Source organism: Octopus sinensis, linkage group LG26 (genome assembly GCF_006345805.1).
Source record: "Octopus sinensis linkage group LG26, ASM634580v1, whole genome shotgun sequence".
In the NCBI taxonomy this organism is placed as follows: Eukaryota; Metazoa; Mollusca; class Cephalopoda; order Octopoda; family Octopodidae; genus Octopus; species Octopus sinensis.
In genome coordinates, this window is record NC_043022.1 from 21,316,031 (window position 1) to 21,334,060 (window position 18,030).

Sequence of the window (18,030 nt, forward strand, 5' to 3'; positions counted from 1 at the left end):
CATTTTTATATTTTTTATTTATATGGGTATATAATATTTTTCACAATTATAAAACAATTTAATTTAATTCTCTGAAGAGGCCGTGGGGCATCCTGTTAATGCCTCATTTATACCTGCCTTTATGGCTTAGAGGTTAAATGAGGTATGACTGCCCTCACTGCCGAAACAGCTGTCAGTTTTGATTTAATTGCATATTATATTGAAATTTTTTACTTATATCTCTTTATCTTTTTACTATTACTGTATATCTCATTTTGTATAATGCCTTTACTCATATGTAATGGTGTATTAAAGTATTGATTGGGTATCATCGGATAGTTGATGTTTTATTGATTTAAGTATGTTTCTCCATTCTCTAATTTTGTAGTATTAATTTATGGTAATATTATTACTTTTACCCATATAATACAATAGATGAACTGATTGTTTGACAATTTTTAACATCTATGTATTAATCTGTTGGGTACCTATCTGGCAGTATATTGGATATATATTATCCCATGGTGGGTTGAATTTTCAACCCCTATCTCATTTTATAACATACATATATATATATATATATATATATATATTATACATATATATATACATATATATATACATATATACATACATATATATACATATATATATATACATATTATATATATACATATATATACATATATATATATACATATATATATACATATATATATATATATATATATATATATAACCAGACTGAACCCAGAAGCATATGGTTGGGAAGCAAGCTTCTTACCACACAACATACCTCCACATATATATATATATATATATATAATGTGGATATATACATATGCACACTCTCTCTCTCACACACACACACTCACACACATTATAGTATACCCCACAGATATTGTTTTGATGGAAACCAACACTTGTTATTTTAGTGATTTATAGTATCTTAAGTACAACAGTTCACTTCTGAATATTGTTTGGAGTAAGGATAGAAACCACCCGTGAAGATATATCTTGTCTAGAAACAGGCAAAATATATCTGGTCTGACGGTTTCCAATTGCTGAGCAATAAACATGAAATTATGTGGCTAAGCTTATTAATCTTACTAATACTGACATAAATTACTGTATCTCTTTCGTAAACACATGCAAAAACACACTGTGGGACAAACCCATTGTAGCGCAGGCTTTCACTGCTACAAGCCACTTGATGCAGTCCTCAGGCATCAGTCAGCTGAATGGTGTCATCGGGAAAAGTCACAGGAGGACTGTGGCTGTGTGGTAAGTAGCTTGCTTACAAACCACATGGTTCCGGGTTCAGTCCCACTGCGTGGCACCTTGGGAAAGTGTCTTCTACTATAGCCTTGGGCCGACCAAAGCCTTGTGAGTGGATTTGGTAGACGGAAACTGAAAGAAGCCCGTCGTATATATGTATATATGTGTGCGTGTGTGTGTATGTTTGTGTGTCTGTGTTTGTACCCCCAACATCACTTGACAACCGATGCTGGTGTGTTTACGTCCCCGTAACTTAGCGGTTCGGCATAAAGAGACCAATAGAATAAGTACTAGGCTTACAAAGAATAAGTCCTGGGGTCAATTTGGTCGACTAAAAAGGTGGTGCTCCAGCATGGCCACAGTCAAATGACTGAAACAAGTAAAAGAGTAAAAGAGAGTGAAAGAGTAAACTTGTTGATATGACTGGTGTGTTCTGGAGCTCCTGCCAATGAATTTTGAGCAAGGAATTGTGAATGAAAAGAGTTGCAGCAAAATTTGTGCCTCATTTGCTCACAGAAGATCAAAAACAGTCATGACTAAATGCATGTTGTGAACTAAAAGAACAGTTGGAAGTTGATCTGAACCTTTTACTGAAGGTCATCACTGGTGACAAAGGCTGATGCTACAGAATCTGCAGATGTGAAGAAAAAACGATGGAGGTGTTAGATGTCTTGCAAACAACTTGCACATGCAAGTGCTACCAGTCAAAAGCACCATATACCGGAAGCCAGCAAGTGTATGGGGTCATCAGGAGAGAATGCCTACCTCTCGACGGCATCAATGCGCACCGGCCCCCCTCACTGATATGAGGCCCCGCTTACTAGATCAGCTGGTTATCAAATTAAGCTCAATTTCCTTCTAGCCATCGCTCATCGTCTCTTTTTAACCAAATCCAGTATCACTTCGCAAGAATTCCAGCAGCCCTTCGAATAGTGGAAAATGCACCTGGTCGGATGCATTGCTTCAAATGGAGAATACTTTGAAGGCAATAAAAGTGTAAACATATAAAAGTGAATAAAATAATATTGAAAAATTCTGGCTTCTTCTGGGTACCCCCTTGTATGTATATATATATATATAGGAAGAGTTTACGAAAAAAACAAAAGATGAAGACAGGTGGTGTACAAAACAAACAGATGTATTAGTATAACGCTCAGGAACAGAAAAAGTCTTTTACATTTCGAGCCTATGCTCTTCTACAGAGAGGGACACAGAAAACAAGGAGAGAAACAAGGAGAGAAAAAAGAGAGAAAAAAATGTGTGTAGTGGCTAACGATCTATCATGGCGACTCAATGTGTGTAGAGGCTAACGATCTATCATATACATATATATATATATATATATATAGTGAGAATTTACAAAAAAGCAAAAGACAAAGACAGGTGTGTAAGCAACAAACATGTATCAGTTTAACGCTCGGGAAGTGAGAAAGTCTTTTACGTTTCAAGCCTACACTCTTCATCAGAAAGGAACACAAGGAAATAAACAAAGAGAGAAAATAGAAAAAGGTTTAGTGGATAGCAATCTATCATGGTGAATGCTGGACAGCATTCAAAGCAATGATTAAAATTTACGAAACTGGTATGCTTTTAAATCTCTTTAACAATTCACAAAAATGACTTTTATTACTTTTATTCCTACCTCAGTTCATCTAATTGTAGATATCTATCATTACTTTCCATAAAAAGCCTTTACTTTTTTTGATTTCCTATGTGCATTTTTGCTTATTTTTTTCTTACTTTCCCCTTACATTTCCACGTGTACCTTCTATTTTCTTTTTGTAACATATTTCTATTATATATATATACATATATATATATATATATATATATATGGTTCAAATGTACAGAAAACAAAAGATAGAGACAGGTGGGGGAACATCAAGCAGGTGTATTAATTTGATGCTTGGTAAAAATGGCAACGTTTCAAGGAAGAAAAATGGAGAGAGAAAAAAATATGTCAGGATTAATGGTTCAACATGTTGAGATGAACAGAAGAAAGAGGCCGATTGATATACACACACACACACACACACACAAGGGGGTTCTGAAAGGTTCCTGGCTTTAAGGGTCTCACAAAAGGCCTGGTTGGAGGCCCAACCTACTGACTTCTTTTACAGGGCTTAGAAAAACTGAAAGACCACTGCAATAAGTGTGTGAATCCAAGAGAGAAATATGTTGAATACAATCATAATTAACACTGATCGTTGTGTATTTTCTTTTACTCAAAACCAGGAACTTTTCAGCCCCCATACATACACATATCAAAATACACACACACACATCAACAGACAAACATTGATATACAAAAAAATGTATATAATTAAGTAAGTCAGTATTTTATATGTTTAACCCTTTAGTGTTCGCATTATTCTACCAAAATTAATGTTTTTTCATCCACATTGTTTTGAACTAATCAGGCATTATCTTGTAGCTATGAGATTATGATGAGGTAGCTGTTAATTTTTAAAACGATATTGTAGGGTTGGTGTGAGAGACCAGATCTGGCCATTTTGAACATAAAACAGGCAGAATACTTTTGGCCGGATATGGCCGGTTTAAATTCTAAAGGGTTAAGTAGAATTAGATAAGTCTTGACCATTATTAGCTTCAACCATATCTAAACAATGCTGTCTGCTAGAATGGAACAATTTTATACAAAGTTGTCTTTTCACAAATGGTTACTCCGGGTTTCTTGTTACTGCTTTCACCAGGCATTGGAAATAATTTCATTGTATGATGAAAGCAGCAATGTGGGACATGAAACAATGTAGCAATTTGTAGATATATATCTTTGAATAGAAATTAAATAAACAAATACATATCAATAGGTAGATACACACATGTAAAGATACATAGGTAGATAGATGTGTTTGTAGCGGTAGCTGACATCCTCACTGTTTGAGAGACACAACAGGAATGATCTCGTTTGAGATTACAGCCATCTTTGGCTGGGTTGTTCCTGTTGTGTCCACTGATCTGATTGGTTGATATGTGGTGCGGTTTATCAAATGATAGATGAATGGCCAGAAAGATTGAAACATCATGAAAAAGAATCGAAATTAATCTTGTGTATTACTTACCTCACCATTTGTACTCCCACTGTTTGTCAAAATTAATATCTCCTGTCCTGGCTTATACTCAACGGCAGGGCGGTTCTTGGTGGCAGGCAGCTGAGTGCCACCACTCAGCATAAAAAGCCGCACTTTTTTAGCATGGTTCTTGCCATTATAGTGCTGGTCTGACTGAATTGCAGCGTTCATAGCAACATTGCACAACTTGCACAGCATAGGCTGCATAAGTTCTTTGAGAATTTTCATTGCAGGGGATTCATTCTCCCCATTTTCAATGTTCTTCTTGCGTCTGCTCTCGTCATCTGCTGCTAGTTTCGGTTCAAAATTTGAACTCACTGCATCCAGAAGAGAATTTTCCACAGGAATTTCAGACGTCGACGATTCCTTCAGGAGAGATTTCGGAGAGGCTGATGAGGAGTCAGCAGTAGCAGAAATAGGAGTGGAAGAGGTGACAGCAGATGAGGTGTCCACATTTTTGGTAGAATCTAACGCTGAGTCTGCATTGACAGACTGCGAACCATTGGTTGTGTCGGCTTCCGGTAGATTCTGGATTCTGCCCTTGGGTACCTGTCTGTCGACAGGTTTGGACAGTGAGTCAATTGCGTGGTTACTGTTGATCTGCTGGTACTGATAATGAGATTGATGCAGCTGGTGACTCTCTTGGTACTGATCATAGTGGCTTTCAGTAGCAGATGGCTTACGATATTGGTATTGGGGCTTTGTGTTGGCTTCTTGATATGGTGACTGGAAATGAGATTTAGAGTTAGACTGATAAGATGGTTTGGAGAGGTTTGCTTGATACGCTGGTTTTGTGAGGTTTCCTCGAGCTTGATACTGAGGTGTAGCACCAGTTTGGTAAGTGGTTTGGGTTTTGGAAGCAATCTGATATTGGGTAGCAGGCTTTGTGCTGTTCTGATTTTGATAATGAGTTGATGATTTCACTTTGCTCTGGTACTGAGTTGGAATTTTAGCAGCAGGCTGATAGGACACCTGGCTCTTTGCTGTTGTACCCTGATACTGCGTCTGCGGCTTGGTGCCACTCTGATACTGAGTGACTGTCTTCGACACAGGTGTGTACTGAGAAGGGATTTTACTTATTGCTTGGTATGAAGATGGGGGTTTTGTGCTAGTTGGGTATGAGACAGCTAGCTTATTGCTCTGTTGATACTGATTTGTGGGTTTCACATTAGACTGATACTGTGTTGGCAGTTTTGCAGCAGCAACAGCAGCAGCAGCAGCAGCTTGGTACTGGGATGGAGCCTTGTTGGTCGCCTGGTATGGGGCTGGAGGTTTGGGGCTTATCTGATACTGGTTCTTGAGGGTGGCATCTGAATAGGGGGCTTGGTAAACAGTCTTGTTGGCCGTATCTTTGTATTGATAGTGTGATTCATTTATCTGTTCCTGATACTGATACTGAGCAGCCTGTTGGTTGGCCTGGGCCTGCAACGATGGCTGTTGGCTACTCGCATGATACACATCTGTCTGGCTGAGATCCTTCACACCACTACTGGTGTCAGTTGAGGGATAATACTGGGACTTTAGAAGGGGCCGGTACTCATTACCAATAGTAGTCCGTGTGGTAGCAGTCACAACTGAGTAAGTTGTATTTTGGGTGTAGTTAAAAGCAGGCGGAGCTTGCTGAGTTGGTATTGAAGAGTGACTCACCTGGCTCACAGCTGGCACTGAAATCTGCTGTGGCCTAGCCTTGGCTATCTGAGCATTGTATGACTGGAAAGTCTGTGAGGGTGGAGGCTGTTGGGGTGGGGGCTGAGGTGGTTGTTGTGGCTGCTGAGGGGGAGGAGGTGGCTGTGGCTGTTGGGGCGGCGTCTGCTGTGCTTGATAAGCAGAATGGGCCGGTGCAGCTTGCACTGGCTGCTGCTGTGCTTGAGGCTGATAGACAGAATGCGAGGTTGCCTGCGGTAATGGTTGCTGTTGTGTTTGGTATGGTGTGTGGTATGCTGTGAGGGCGGGGGGAGGGGGCGGAGGAATCGTCTGGAAGACGGTGGTGGTCTGGGGCCGTGGGTATGCATGAGCCTGAGCGCCAACGGCAGCACTGTGCAGCTGATAGGCCTGCTGCTGCTGAGGGGGTTGCTGTAACTGCGGATGGTGCTGTGGTGGTGGTGGTGGCTGCTGCACCTGATACTGTGGTGGAGCTTGGTGTTGTGCAGGTGGAACCTGTGGTGGTGGGGGTGGCGGCTGTACTACAGCAGTCTGTCCAGGCTGAGGGTATCCACTGTAAGCAGCTCCAGTGTATGTGGAGGGCACGCTTGGGTAAGCAGCATGAGGCTGGGCATAAGATGCATAACCTGCAATTGGAAAATAAAACACATTGAAAATATATTGAATAAAAATAACAAAATAACAATTAATGAAACAAATTTCTAATCAATAATCTATAATCTATAATCTGTCAATAATCAGGAAATAATTTTACTATAAAAGCACAAAAACGCTTTTGGTGTCACATAAACGCACCTATGTCAGTGCTGCATAGAAGCACCCAAGACATTCCGTAAAGTAGCTGGCATTAGAAAGGGTATCCAGCTGTAGAAAGCAAGCCAAAAAAAAACATGCAGTCTGGGCAGCTGTCCAGCTGTCCAGCTCTTGTCAAGCCGTCTAACCCATGGCAGCATGGAAAATGGACGTATGATGATATTGAAAACAGAGATAATTATTCTGGGATAAATAAGAACTAAAAAGTTCAATGATGTGTGTGTTTGTGTGTTGAGAGTTGTATGAGTGCATGCACATGCGTAACATGTAAGTTTGTATGTTTCTTTACTACCCACAAGGGGCTAAACACAGAGGGGACAAACAGATTAAGCCGATTACATCGACCCCAGTGTGTAACTGGTACTTAATTTATCGACCCTGAAAGGATGAAAGACAAAGTCGACCTCGGCGGAATTTGAACTCAGAACGTAACGGCAGACGAAATACGGCTACGTATTTCGCCCGGCATGCTAACGTTTCTGCCAGCTCGCCGCCCTTAAGTTTGTACCATCAATAGAAATAGAAATATATGCAAACATATGAACAAATTGATGAATACCTCCCAAAAGGAATAAACTGACACATTTATATCAGTAGACACACAAAGAATGTTTAAACAAGACATGATAACATTCAGACACAAACGTGTGCACACAGACGTTTGAATACACACACTGAAATCAACAACACAGATGTAGCATCAACAGAAAACAATTTATTGCCAATCTGATTTTAGCAATCGAGAAATAGAGATGTATTTAGAAAAATTACCTAAAGAGCCATCAAATGGGGAAACTATTAAAAGTAATGTAAACCAAAGGAATATTCAGTTAAAATATCCAGTGGAGATATAGGGAGAAAAATATGTTATAATTGTAATTTTCCTACATTTCTAATAATTTTCCTGATTATTTGGATAATCATGTGTAGAGCAAACTAAATGATTATCTTTGCTCTCATCTTTCAAAAAGTAACTATATTAATACCATATCGCATTGTACAACAGCCTAATGTTGATGTGATTTGTAATTCATAATGAATACAGCTTGTTCATCCATATTCTATTTCATATTATCATCACACTGGGGCAGTGCGAAAACTTGTTATTACTCCATGTAAACTTAAATGTCCTCCATTGAGTATTTACCCGATACAGGTATACCATACTTGTTGACAGTGAACAGTCATTACCTAAAGAGCCATCAAATGGGGAAACTATTAAAAGTAATGTAAACCAAAGGAATATTCAGTTAAAATATCCAGTTGAGATATAGGGAGAAAAAATATGTTATAATTGTAATTTTCCTACATTTCCAATAATTTTCCTGAATATTTGGATAATCATGTGTAGAGCAAACTAAATGATTATCTTTGCTCTCATCTTTCAAAAAGTAACTATATTAATACCATATCGCATTGTACAACAGCCTAATGTTGATGTGATTTGTAATTCATAATGAATACAGCTTGTTCATTCATATTCTATTTGATAATATTATCATCACACTGGGGCAGTGGGAAAACTTGTTATCACTCCATGTAAATTTAAATGTTCTCCTTTGAGTATTTATCCGATACAGGTATATCATACTTGTTGACAGTGTACAGTCATTCCTTTTCTCAACAACGTAAATCTACTGATGCACAAATAATTCCTTACAGAAAATCTCTATATCATCCTTTATTTTTTACTCAGACATAGTATATCTAAAACTACTTTACCAATAATATATTAAATTTTTTTTTTTTTAACGATAAGAGTAGTGTGATGAGGCAAAATATTGCTGCTAATTGTAGCAGATCAAGATACCAGCATGTAAAAACTCCCGTTTGCTGGTAAAAAAGATGGTTTTGTCATTAAGGTCAGAGAAATATGGTGAGAGTGAAGTAAAACTGTTCACATGGTGACAACAACCTCGTAAACTTCAAAGGAAATTCTGTCAGCCATTTTGTTTCAGTTTTTAAAACAAATTACATGCAACATAAAACATAAGTTTCTAAAACAACAACAACAACAGCAACAACAACAACATATTGCTGCTAAATGTTAAAGGCATTTAAAACTACAATATCTCAGCAGAAGCTTTTTTCATCATTTATTCATTTGTTTCTACAATAGTACAGATATTTTTACAAATTAATTTATAAGCGAATGTAAACTACATCTATTATCAACATCAACACCAGCAGCAGCAGCAAGTGGAGGCGCAATGGCCCGGTGGTTAGAGCAGCGGACTCGCGGTCGGAGAATCGCGGTTTCGATTCTCAGACCGAGCGTTGTGTGTGTTTATCGAGCAAAAACACCTAAAGTTCCACGAGGTTCCGGCAGTGAGTGGTGGCGACCCCTGTTGTACTCTTTTGCCCCAACTTTCCCTAACTCTTTCTTCTTGTTTCTTGTCCCCGACTTCTTATGCAACCGCTGAGCCTGGATGCACATTCATCCATCGGTTGATGCGCTCGGTGTCGGGGGTTGACCTGCTTTCTCTTCTGCGGGTCTTACGAATAGCAAAGGACCACGTTTCGGACTTCTCCCACAACAGACAATCCTGAGGCGCGATCTTGCGACCTCTGGGATGAAGACCGCTTCGCTCAACAAACAAACAAAAGCAGCAGCGGCAGCACTACCACCACCATCATTACCATTAGTTAGAGTACTAACAGGGCCAAAACTGTATCTAAAAAATACACTGCCTTCTCTTCAGTGCCAGAAACAAACCACTCCACTTTTCAAAAAATGATGACCAACTACAATGCACATGTGCAGTCCTGGAAGAGTGCAGCTGCTTCAAACACACAAACATTCCAGAATTCATCACCACACTCTAACACAAAAAAAAAATACCAAACCTGAGTTAAAAACCTCCAACAGCATACTGGGTAAGTAGGTCGAGAGGTAATATTTATCTCCACATAAATATGGATGTTCTGTTAGAACAAGCTATACTGCAGTAGTTAGCGTGAGAGAAACTCACATATCGGCTTTTGGTGCAAAATGCACGCTTGTTTATATTGCTAGCAGGGAGGTAAATCCCCGCCATCTCCAGCATTGTGAATACCAGATCATGTGATTTTGACCGTCTGTAGTCTTGTCAATGACAGATGCTCAAGTGCTAGCGATAGCAGCCAACTCATCTCCCCACCAACGATGTAGAGAAAATCTGCCAGAACAAGTGCTGGTATCACAATTAGCTTGTTAGCAGGATCACTGACTAATCCTGACACCAGCTATCTCTAGCATCACTGACAAGACAAAAGACGGTCAAAGCCACATGATCTGGTGGTATCAGTGCTGGAGATGGTGGAGATTAATCTCCCCACTAACGATATAAATGAGAGGACATTTTGCCAATGTGAGAGTTTCTCTCACGTACAGTTTGTTCCCACATTTGAGTGAGCATAAATATTACCTCTCTGTATGAATACTGCCTCTGTCACTTGGCATATAAAAGGCTCCATTCAAGTGTGATCATTACCAGCGTTGCCTTACTGGCACTTGTGTCCATGCTAGTAGGGTACCAAGAGCACCATCCGAGCATGATCGTTGCCAGAGCAGCTAACTGGCATCCTTGCCCGTGGCAAGTAAAAGGGCACCATTTGAGCGTGATCGTTACCAACATCGCCTTACTGGCACCTGTGCTGGGTGGCATGTGTAAAAAAAATTGAGTGAGGTCGTTGCCAGTACCGCCTGACTGGCCCTTGTGCTGGTGGCACGTAAAAAGCACCCACTACACTCTCGGAATGGTTGGCATTAGGAAGGGCATCCAGCTGTAGAAACTCTGCCAAATCAAGATTGGAGCCTGGTGCAGCCATCTGGTTCGCCAGTCCTCAGTCAAAATCGTCCAACCCATGCTAGCATGGAAAGCGAACGTTAAACGATGATGATGATGATGATGATGATCTTATTATCTGCTTTAACACCATTACTTGGTCCTTGTATAGTTATCATAAAAAGTGTATTTGTAATGAAAGATGTCTTTGTCATGAAAAGTGCATTTATTACGAAACTTAGATGGCAGATCAGACCACCATTTTTATGATGGTAAAAAAGACAAAACAGATCTCTTTAAGAATATATAAACACAAACATTTTCTTTATCTACTGAAATGCAGACAATTTTTACTTCATTTCCTTTTTCAAAGTAGAATTTGAAGTAATACTTTTATTCCTTGTTGTATTTTGCAGCAATGGTTCTTTCTGATAAATTCCATTTGATTTGGTCTCAAAAGGGTTAAATTTACTTTCACTAAATGCACAGGAACGAAAAATCAAATTTACAATGACATCTAATAAAACTCAGTCGTCATCGTCGTCATCACCACCACCAGTTGTTGCTGCCATCGCTGTTGCTGTTGATTAATAGCAGAGCCAAACTTCATCATCTTCATCATTTAATGTCTGTTCTCCATGCTGACAAAGGTTGGATGGTTTGACAGAGCTGGCAGAAACGTTAGCAAGCCAGGCGAAATGCTTTGCGGTATTTCGTCTGCCGCTACGTGCTGAGTTCAAATTCCGCCGAGGTCGACTTTGCCTTTCATCCTTTCGGAGTCGATTAAATAAGTACCAGTTATGCATTGGGGTCGATGTAATCGACTTGATCTATTTGTCTGTCCTTGTTTGTCTCCTCTGTGTTTAGCCCCTTGTGAGTAGTAAAGAAATAGGTTTGACAGGAGCTGATCAGCTGAAGAACTGCCCAGGTTCGATGTGTGTTCTGGCATGGTTTTTATGGCTAGATGCCCTTCCTAATGCCAGCTACTTTACATAGTGTAGTAGATGCTTTTGTACAGAATTCATACAGGTATGTTTATGTGGCAGTGGTATGGGTGCGTTTTGCATGGCACAAACACCCACAAGCCCACAAGATTAGGAATGCTCAACCAGAGAGGGATGCTGGAGACATGCTTGCATGCCAGGACAACCACACTTTTACTTAGCTTGACGTGTCTTCTCAGGCACAGCAAACCACCAGGAGTCATAGTCCCCTGTCATCCCCTCTGTGAGGCCCAACATCTAAAGATCTTTTCTCACCACTTAGTCCCACATCTTCCTGGGTCTACTCCTTCCACATGTTCCCTCCACAATTAGAGACCAAACCTTGATCAAGCAAAATCTATCATGAAAGACAGTCAAACAATGACCATCCCTTGTCAGGTATATAATGTACCTGTACTACATTATCAAGCATCCTTCAATTTTTTAGATGGGGAAGTGTGGTACAAGGGAAGATTTGGCTGCTATTTCAAGGTAGTCAAGCAACCACACAATGTCTGCTGTACTACAAAGTGAAAGAAGTATCAATAGGGAGTAAGTATTCTGGCATTTTCTTGGCCAACCTACCCTTCTGTGACTCGTCCACATCTTCTTCAGCTACCTACCTACTTATAAAGGATACTACTATGTGTTATATTTTTTATCTTTCACTTGTTTCAGTTATGAGACTGTGGCCTTGCTGGAGCATTGCTTCAAAGAATTTTTTTTTAGTTCAGTGAATCAACCCCAGTTCTTATCTGTTCTTAAACCTGGTATTTATTCTATCAGTCTCTTTTGCCAAACTGATAAGTTACAGGGATGTGAACACACCAACAGCAGTTGTCAAGTGGTGGTGGACAAAACACACACACACACACACACACACTCTCACACACACACACTGACACACACACACACACACTCTCACACACACACACACTGACACACACACACACACACACTGGAGCATTGCTTCAAAGAATTTTTTTTAGTTCAGTGAATCAACCCCAGCTCTTATGTGTTTTTAAGCCTGGTACTTATTCTATCAGTCTCTTTTGCCAAACTGATAAGTTACAGGGATGTGAACACACCAACAGCAGTTGTCAAGTGGTGGTGGACAAAACACACACACACACCACACACACACACACACACACACACACACTCACACACTCACACACACACACACACACACTCACACACACACACACACACACACACACACACACACACACACACACACACCAGGCTTTTTCAGTTTCTGTCAACCAAAATCCACTAACAAGGCTTTGGTTGGTCTGAGCCTATAGCAGAAGACACTTCTCCAAGGTGCCACACAGTGGGGTGAACCCTGAACCATGTGGTTGGGAAGCAAGCTTCTTACCAAACAACCACTTCTGCACCTACATAACATGTAGCCTTCTTTCATTATCTGATTCCTGCAGCCTTGAGTGTTAGTAGATACCATTGACTGCTGCACTTGACTTGTAGTTTATTTTATCAAGCCTGGAGGGATGAGAACTAAACAAGCTTAACTAGAGGATAAAATCAAAGACTTCTTTTAACCCTTTAGCATTCACATTACTCATATGTAATGCTTATTTCTTGCTGGTGTATCTCAGGCAACATGTTTATGGTTTAGCATAGAAAGAAAGATAACAGAGCAATGCTGTTAGTAGGAGCGTTTAGGAAGTTATAGGAGGAGAGTGAGAGAATTCTTTGAGAATTTTTGATATTTTATGCATTGTTCCAGAAACTTTTTCTTTGAAGGTTTTTTTGAAGTTTGCGTAGTCTATTCAAACCTCGCCCTTTCACACCCTTTTTTTTCTTCTTCAGTTTTTTTCATTTTCCACTTTTTCATTTTCTCACCTTCCCTTCTCTTATTTTTTCCCTTCTTGTCTTGTTCTCAAGTACTTTTAACTTCTCTTAACCTAACCTAACTTCCCTTGATTTATTCATATTTCTTTATTGCCCACAAGGGACTAAACACAGAGGGGACAAACAAGGACAGACAAAGGGATTAAGTCGATTACATCGACCCCAGAGCGTAACTGGTACTTATTTTATTGCCCCGAAAGGATGAAAGGTAAAGTCGACCTCGGCGGAATTTGAACTCAGAACGTAACGGCAGAAGAAATACCTATTTCTTTACTACCCACAAGGGGCTAAACACAGAGAGGACAAACAAGGACAGACAAATGGATTAGGTCGATTACATCGACCCCAGTGCATAACTGGTACTTAATTTATCGACCCCAAAAGGATGAAAGGCAAAGTCGACCTCGCCGGAATTTGAACTCAGAACATAACGGCGGACGAAATACGGCTACGCATTTCGCTCGGCGTGATAATGATTCTGCCAGCTCACTGCCTTTGATTTATTCAGTTACAATGTTTCAATCTCCTCTTTGTATGGAGGCACATGGCCTAGTGGTTAGAACAGCGGACTCGTGGTCGAGGGATCGCGGGTTCGAATCTCAGACCGGGCGATGTGTGTGTTTATGAGCGAAACACCTAAGCTCCACGTGGATCCGGCAGAAGGTAATGGCGAAACATCTGCTGATTCTTTCGCCACAACTTTCTCTCACTCTTTCCTCCTGCATCTTGCAGCTCATCTGCGACGGACCGGCGTCCCATCCAGGTGGGGAACCTATACACCAAGAAACCGGGAAACCGGCCCTTATGAGCCAGGCATGGCTCGAGAAGGAACAAGTAATCTCCTCTTTTACCTTCCTCACCTCTCCTACAAATGGTATTACCATAATCATTCTTTCTATATCATATAATGCTTATTTGTTCACATTGTTTTAAATTGATTATGCATTAACATATAACTTCAAGATTTCAATGATGTAATTGTTTATTTTTAGAATGGCATTGTAGGAAAGGTTTGAGAGGTTGGATCTGGCTTGTTTGAATGTTAAAGTGTTAACATTATTCCATAATGGTATGATTATCATTCGTTTTTTCATTATGCTGGCATAGGTTTGACAGATTCTTTTTATATTCTTCTTTTTATCTTTTTCACTTGTTTCAGTCATGCTGAGGCACCGCCTTGAAAGAATTTAGTCAAACAAATTGACTCAAGGACTAATTTTTTAAAATCTAGTACCTTCTGTCAGTCTCTTTTGCTGTACTGTTAAGTCACAGGGTTGTAGACACACCATAGCCAGTTGTCAAGCGATGGTGGGGGACAAACACAGACACAAAGACATACACACATAGATACACACACACACACACACACACACATATATATATGATGAGTTTCTTTCAGTTTCCATCTACCAAATCGATTCACAAGGCTTTGGTTGGCCCAAGGCTATAAGTAGAAAACACTTGCCCAAAGTGTCATGCAGTGGGACTGAACCCAGAACCATGTAGTTGAGGAGCAACCTTCTTAGCATACTGCCACACCTGCACCTATATACACAAAATATTTCAATAATTATTGTTATACAATTCCCAGTAATATTTAATTATAAAAATATAACTGGATTTTTTTCAACACTGAATGGCTAGAAGGGTAAAATAGGAATCAAAAGGATGCATGGGTAAAAAAAAAACGGTTGAGAAACACCGCTTTACACGGTTACTCTTTCACTTGTATCAGCCACCCGACTGCAGCCATGCTGGAGCACCGCCTTTAATCGAGCAACACGACCCCGGGACTTATTCTTTTTGTAAGCCCAGTACTTATTCTATCGGTCTCTTTTTGCCGAACCGCTAAGTAACGGAGATGTAAACACACCAGCATCGCTTGTCAAGCAATGCTAGGAGGACAAACACACACACGCATATATATATATATATATATATATATATATATATACATATATACGACGGGCTTCTTTTCAGTTTCCGTCTACCAAATCCACTCACAAGGCTTTGGTCGGCCCGAGGCTATAGCAGAAAACACTTGCCCAAGGTGCCACGCAGTGGGACTGAACCCGGAACCATGTGGTTGGTAAACAAGCTACTTACTACACAGCCACTCCTGCGCCTTATTTAATTTGCTTACAATTATAACGCCATCTGTGTTAATCACATGCACTGTAGTCTTAGAAACAAAAAGGACCTGTTGAACAGAGTAACCCTACATGTCCCTAAAAATAACTGGAAGGCCTCTGATCACAGTTGGCCCTGAAGATAAACAACTAAATTCTGATATCTTCACCAAAAATGTAATACACAATTCACTTTGGTAGCATTTGAACTCAGAAAAGTGGCGAATGAAATTTTGGGGATTTCAGAGAAAGTCTGTTGACCTTTCTATCACCATTTATTTACTTATCTACTTACCACCTTTTTGTGTGCCCCCGACCAATCTGCATAAGTGTGTGTGTGTGTGTATGTGTGCACCTTTTTGTGTGCCCCCCAATCCATCTGCATAAGTGTGTGTGTGTGTGTGTGTGTATGTGTGCATGCGCATGTGTACCCTCCTTTTTCATCTATTACCAAGCTTATTTATTATGCATATATTCTATCTATCTATTACAGAGATCCACCTGATTGCCATTCTGTTTATCTATCTATTAAGCTGAGCCATCTAATTATTTGTTTTCATACTCATGCATACACATCCAATTCTTTCTCCTTCTGTCTTTCAGTCTATCTCTGCCTCTCTCTCTCTCTCTCTCTCTCTCTCTCTCACACACACACACTTTCCCTCACCCTCTCCCCTTTCCACCATGACTACAAATTACAGACAAAAATCTCTGCTGATGACGTCAAATTTATCTCCAGTGGTGATGCATTTACAAGTAGATATTTGAGATTTGAGTAAATATTCCATCACTCTCTCTCTCTCTCTCTCTCTCTCTTACACATACACACACAAGCATATATATATATATATATATATGTAGCAAGTAGCAAGCAGACCTAATGACAAAATGAACAGAAAAACCAAAAACCTAGATAGAAAGTTTCAACTTTTCTGTGAATAATAACTCCTCATTCGCTCTCCAAAATTATACAAAGCCCTTTCTCCCCACCTGTGACCCAGCTCAATAGACATTACTCTCATAAGTTACCTTGCACATATTTCCATTGTTTTACCTGATGAGCTGAAGAACAGCAAAGTGGAGATGAGGATGTTTTATCTGTTATCAAACAAAAGATTAACAAAATATGGCTTGACATTGTTTCCATCCTGTCTTTCTCCGAGTAGAAAATAAGCGATGAACCAACTAAGGTATCTCTTCATCGGTGCATCTCAAACTTTTAAAACCGGCTCCCCCACTTCTCTTACAAATACTTTTCAACATTCTCTCGCTATGATTCAATAATGTCTCCCTTTACCCCTTTTAATGAACATACATACAGCCGTAAAAGTTCATGGATTTGGTAGACAGAAACTAAAAGAAGCTCATTATTTATTTATGTATGTACTAGCAGTATCGCCCGGCGTTGCTCAGGTTTGTAAGGGAAATAACTATAAAGCATTTTTAGAGAGTTATAGCCCAAAAATAGCAAAAAAATGGGAAAAAAATTATGGTAAATTTTTTTTTGAGAGTTAAAAAAGGTCGAGTTGCGTCCCCTAGACAGTCTGCGGTTTGTGCTTCTGATTCTCGACCCCATGTCGAATTTATCGATTTTTTTCAGAACTGGGGGAACTTTTCAAAATTTTCGCTGCGTTAGTTTTGAATTATGACATTGGGCTATGTGTGTGTCAAGTTTCATCAGAATCGGTTGAAAGCCGTGGTCAGGGTGAGGGTACAACCAAACAGACACACAGAAACACACACAGACAAACTGCCGTTTATATAGAGAGAGATGTATGTATGTACATACATATGCTTGTATATATGCATGTGTTCTCTTTCTCATTTTAGTTTTCAAGTAAATTTTGACTAACTACCTACTTGGCAACAAGATTGTGAAGGAAATTATTTTGTTTTAACCATCATCCTTTAAATCTTAAGAAGGTCTTATTGATTTTCATAGTCCCGGATATCGCAATCATTTGTCGCATACGAATTAAGGATTTGCATTCTTTCCCCAAGATCCCAAGTTCAACCATACTTTATTCCAGATGGATTGGTATGCATCCTGTTGCTCCAATAATAATAAGGATGAAGCTGAAAGTGTATCCTCTCAATGAAGATGTTTAGACAAAACACTGACCAGGACGGGATGATGACTTCAAAGTGGGATGTCATAAACTTGTCAAAACTCCATACGAAGCTTTTGACATGATCAATCCCTTCTTATTTCTTTATTGCCTAGAAGGGGCTAAAGATAGAGGGGACGAACAAGGACAGACAAAGGGATTAAGTCGATTACATTGACCCCAGTGCGTAACTGGTGCTTAATTTATTAACCCCAAAAGGATGAAAGCAAAAGTCGACCTTGGTTGAATTTGAACTCAGATGAAATACCGCTAAGCATTTTGCCCAGCATGCTAACATTTCTGCCAGCTCGCCGCCTTCTATCTGTGTATGTCTGTGAGAGAGA

The 18,030-nt window shown here is 39.8% G+C and overlaps 1 protein-coding gene across 1 annotated transcript in view; it reads right to left on the reverse strand.

Moving 5' to 3' along the window:
* Positions 1–4,319: 4,319 nt before the first annotated feature.
* The window catches only part of LOC115224701 (adhesive plaque matrix protein-like), a 418,840-nt gene continuing 405,129 nt past the window's right edge, over positions 4,320–18,030 (reverse strand). Inside the window, exon 3 of the mRNA XM_029795558.2 lies at positions 4,320–6,637. Coding sequence (XP_029651418.1) covers positions 4,320–6,637 — 2,318 coding nt within the window. The remainder of the gene's footprint in view (positions 6,638–18,030) is intronic.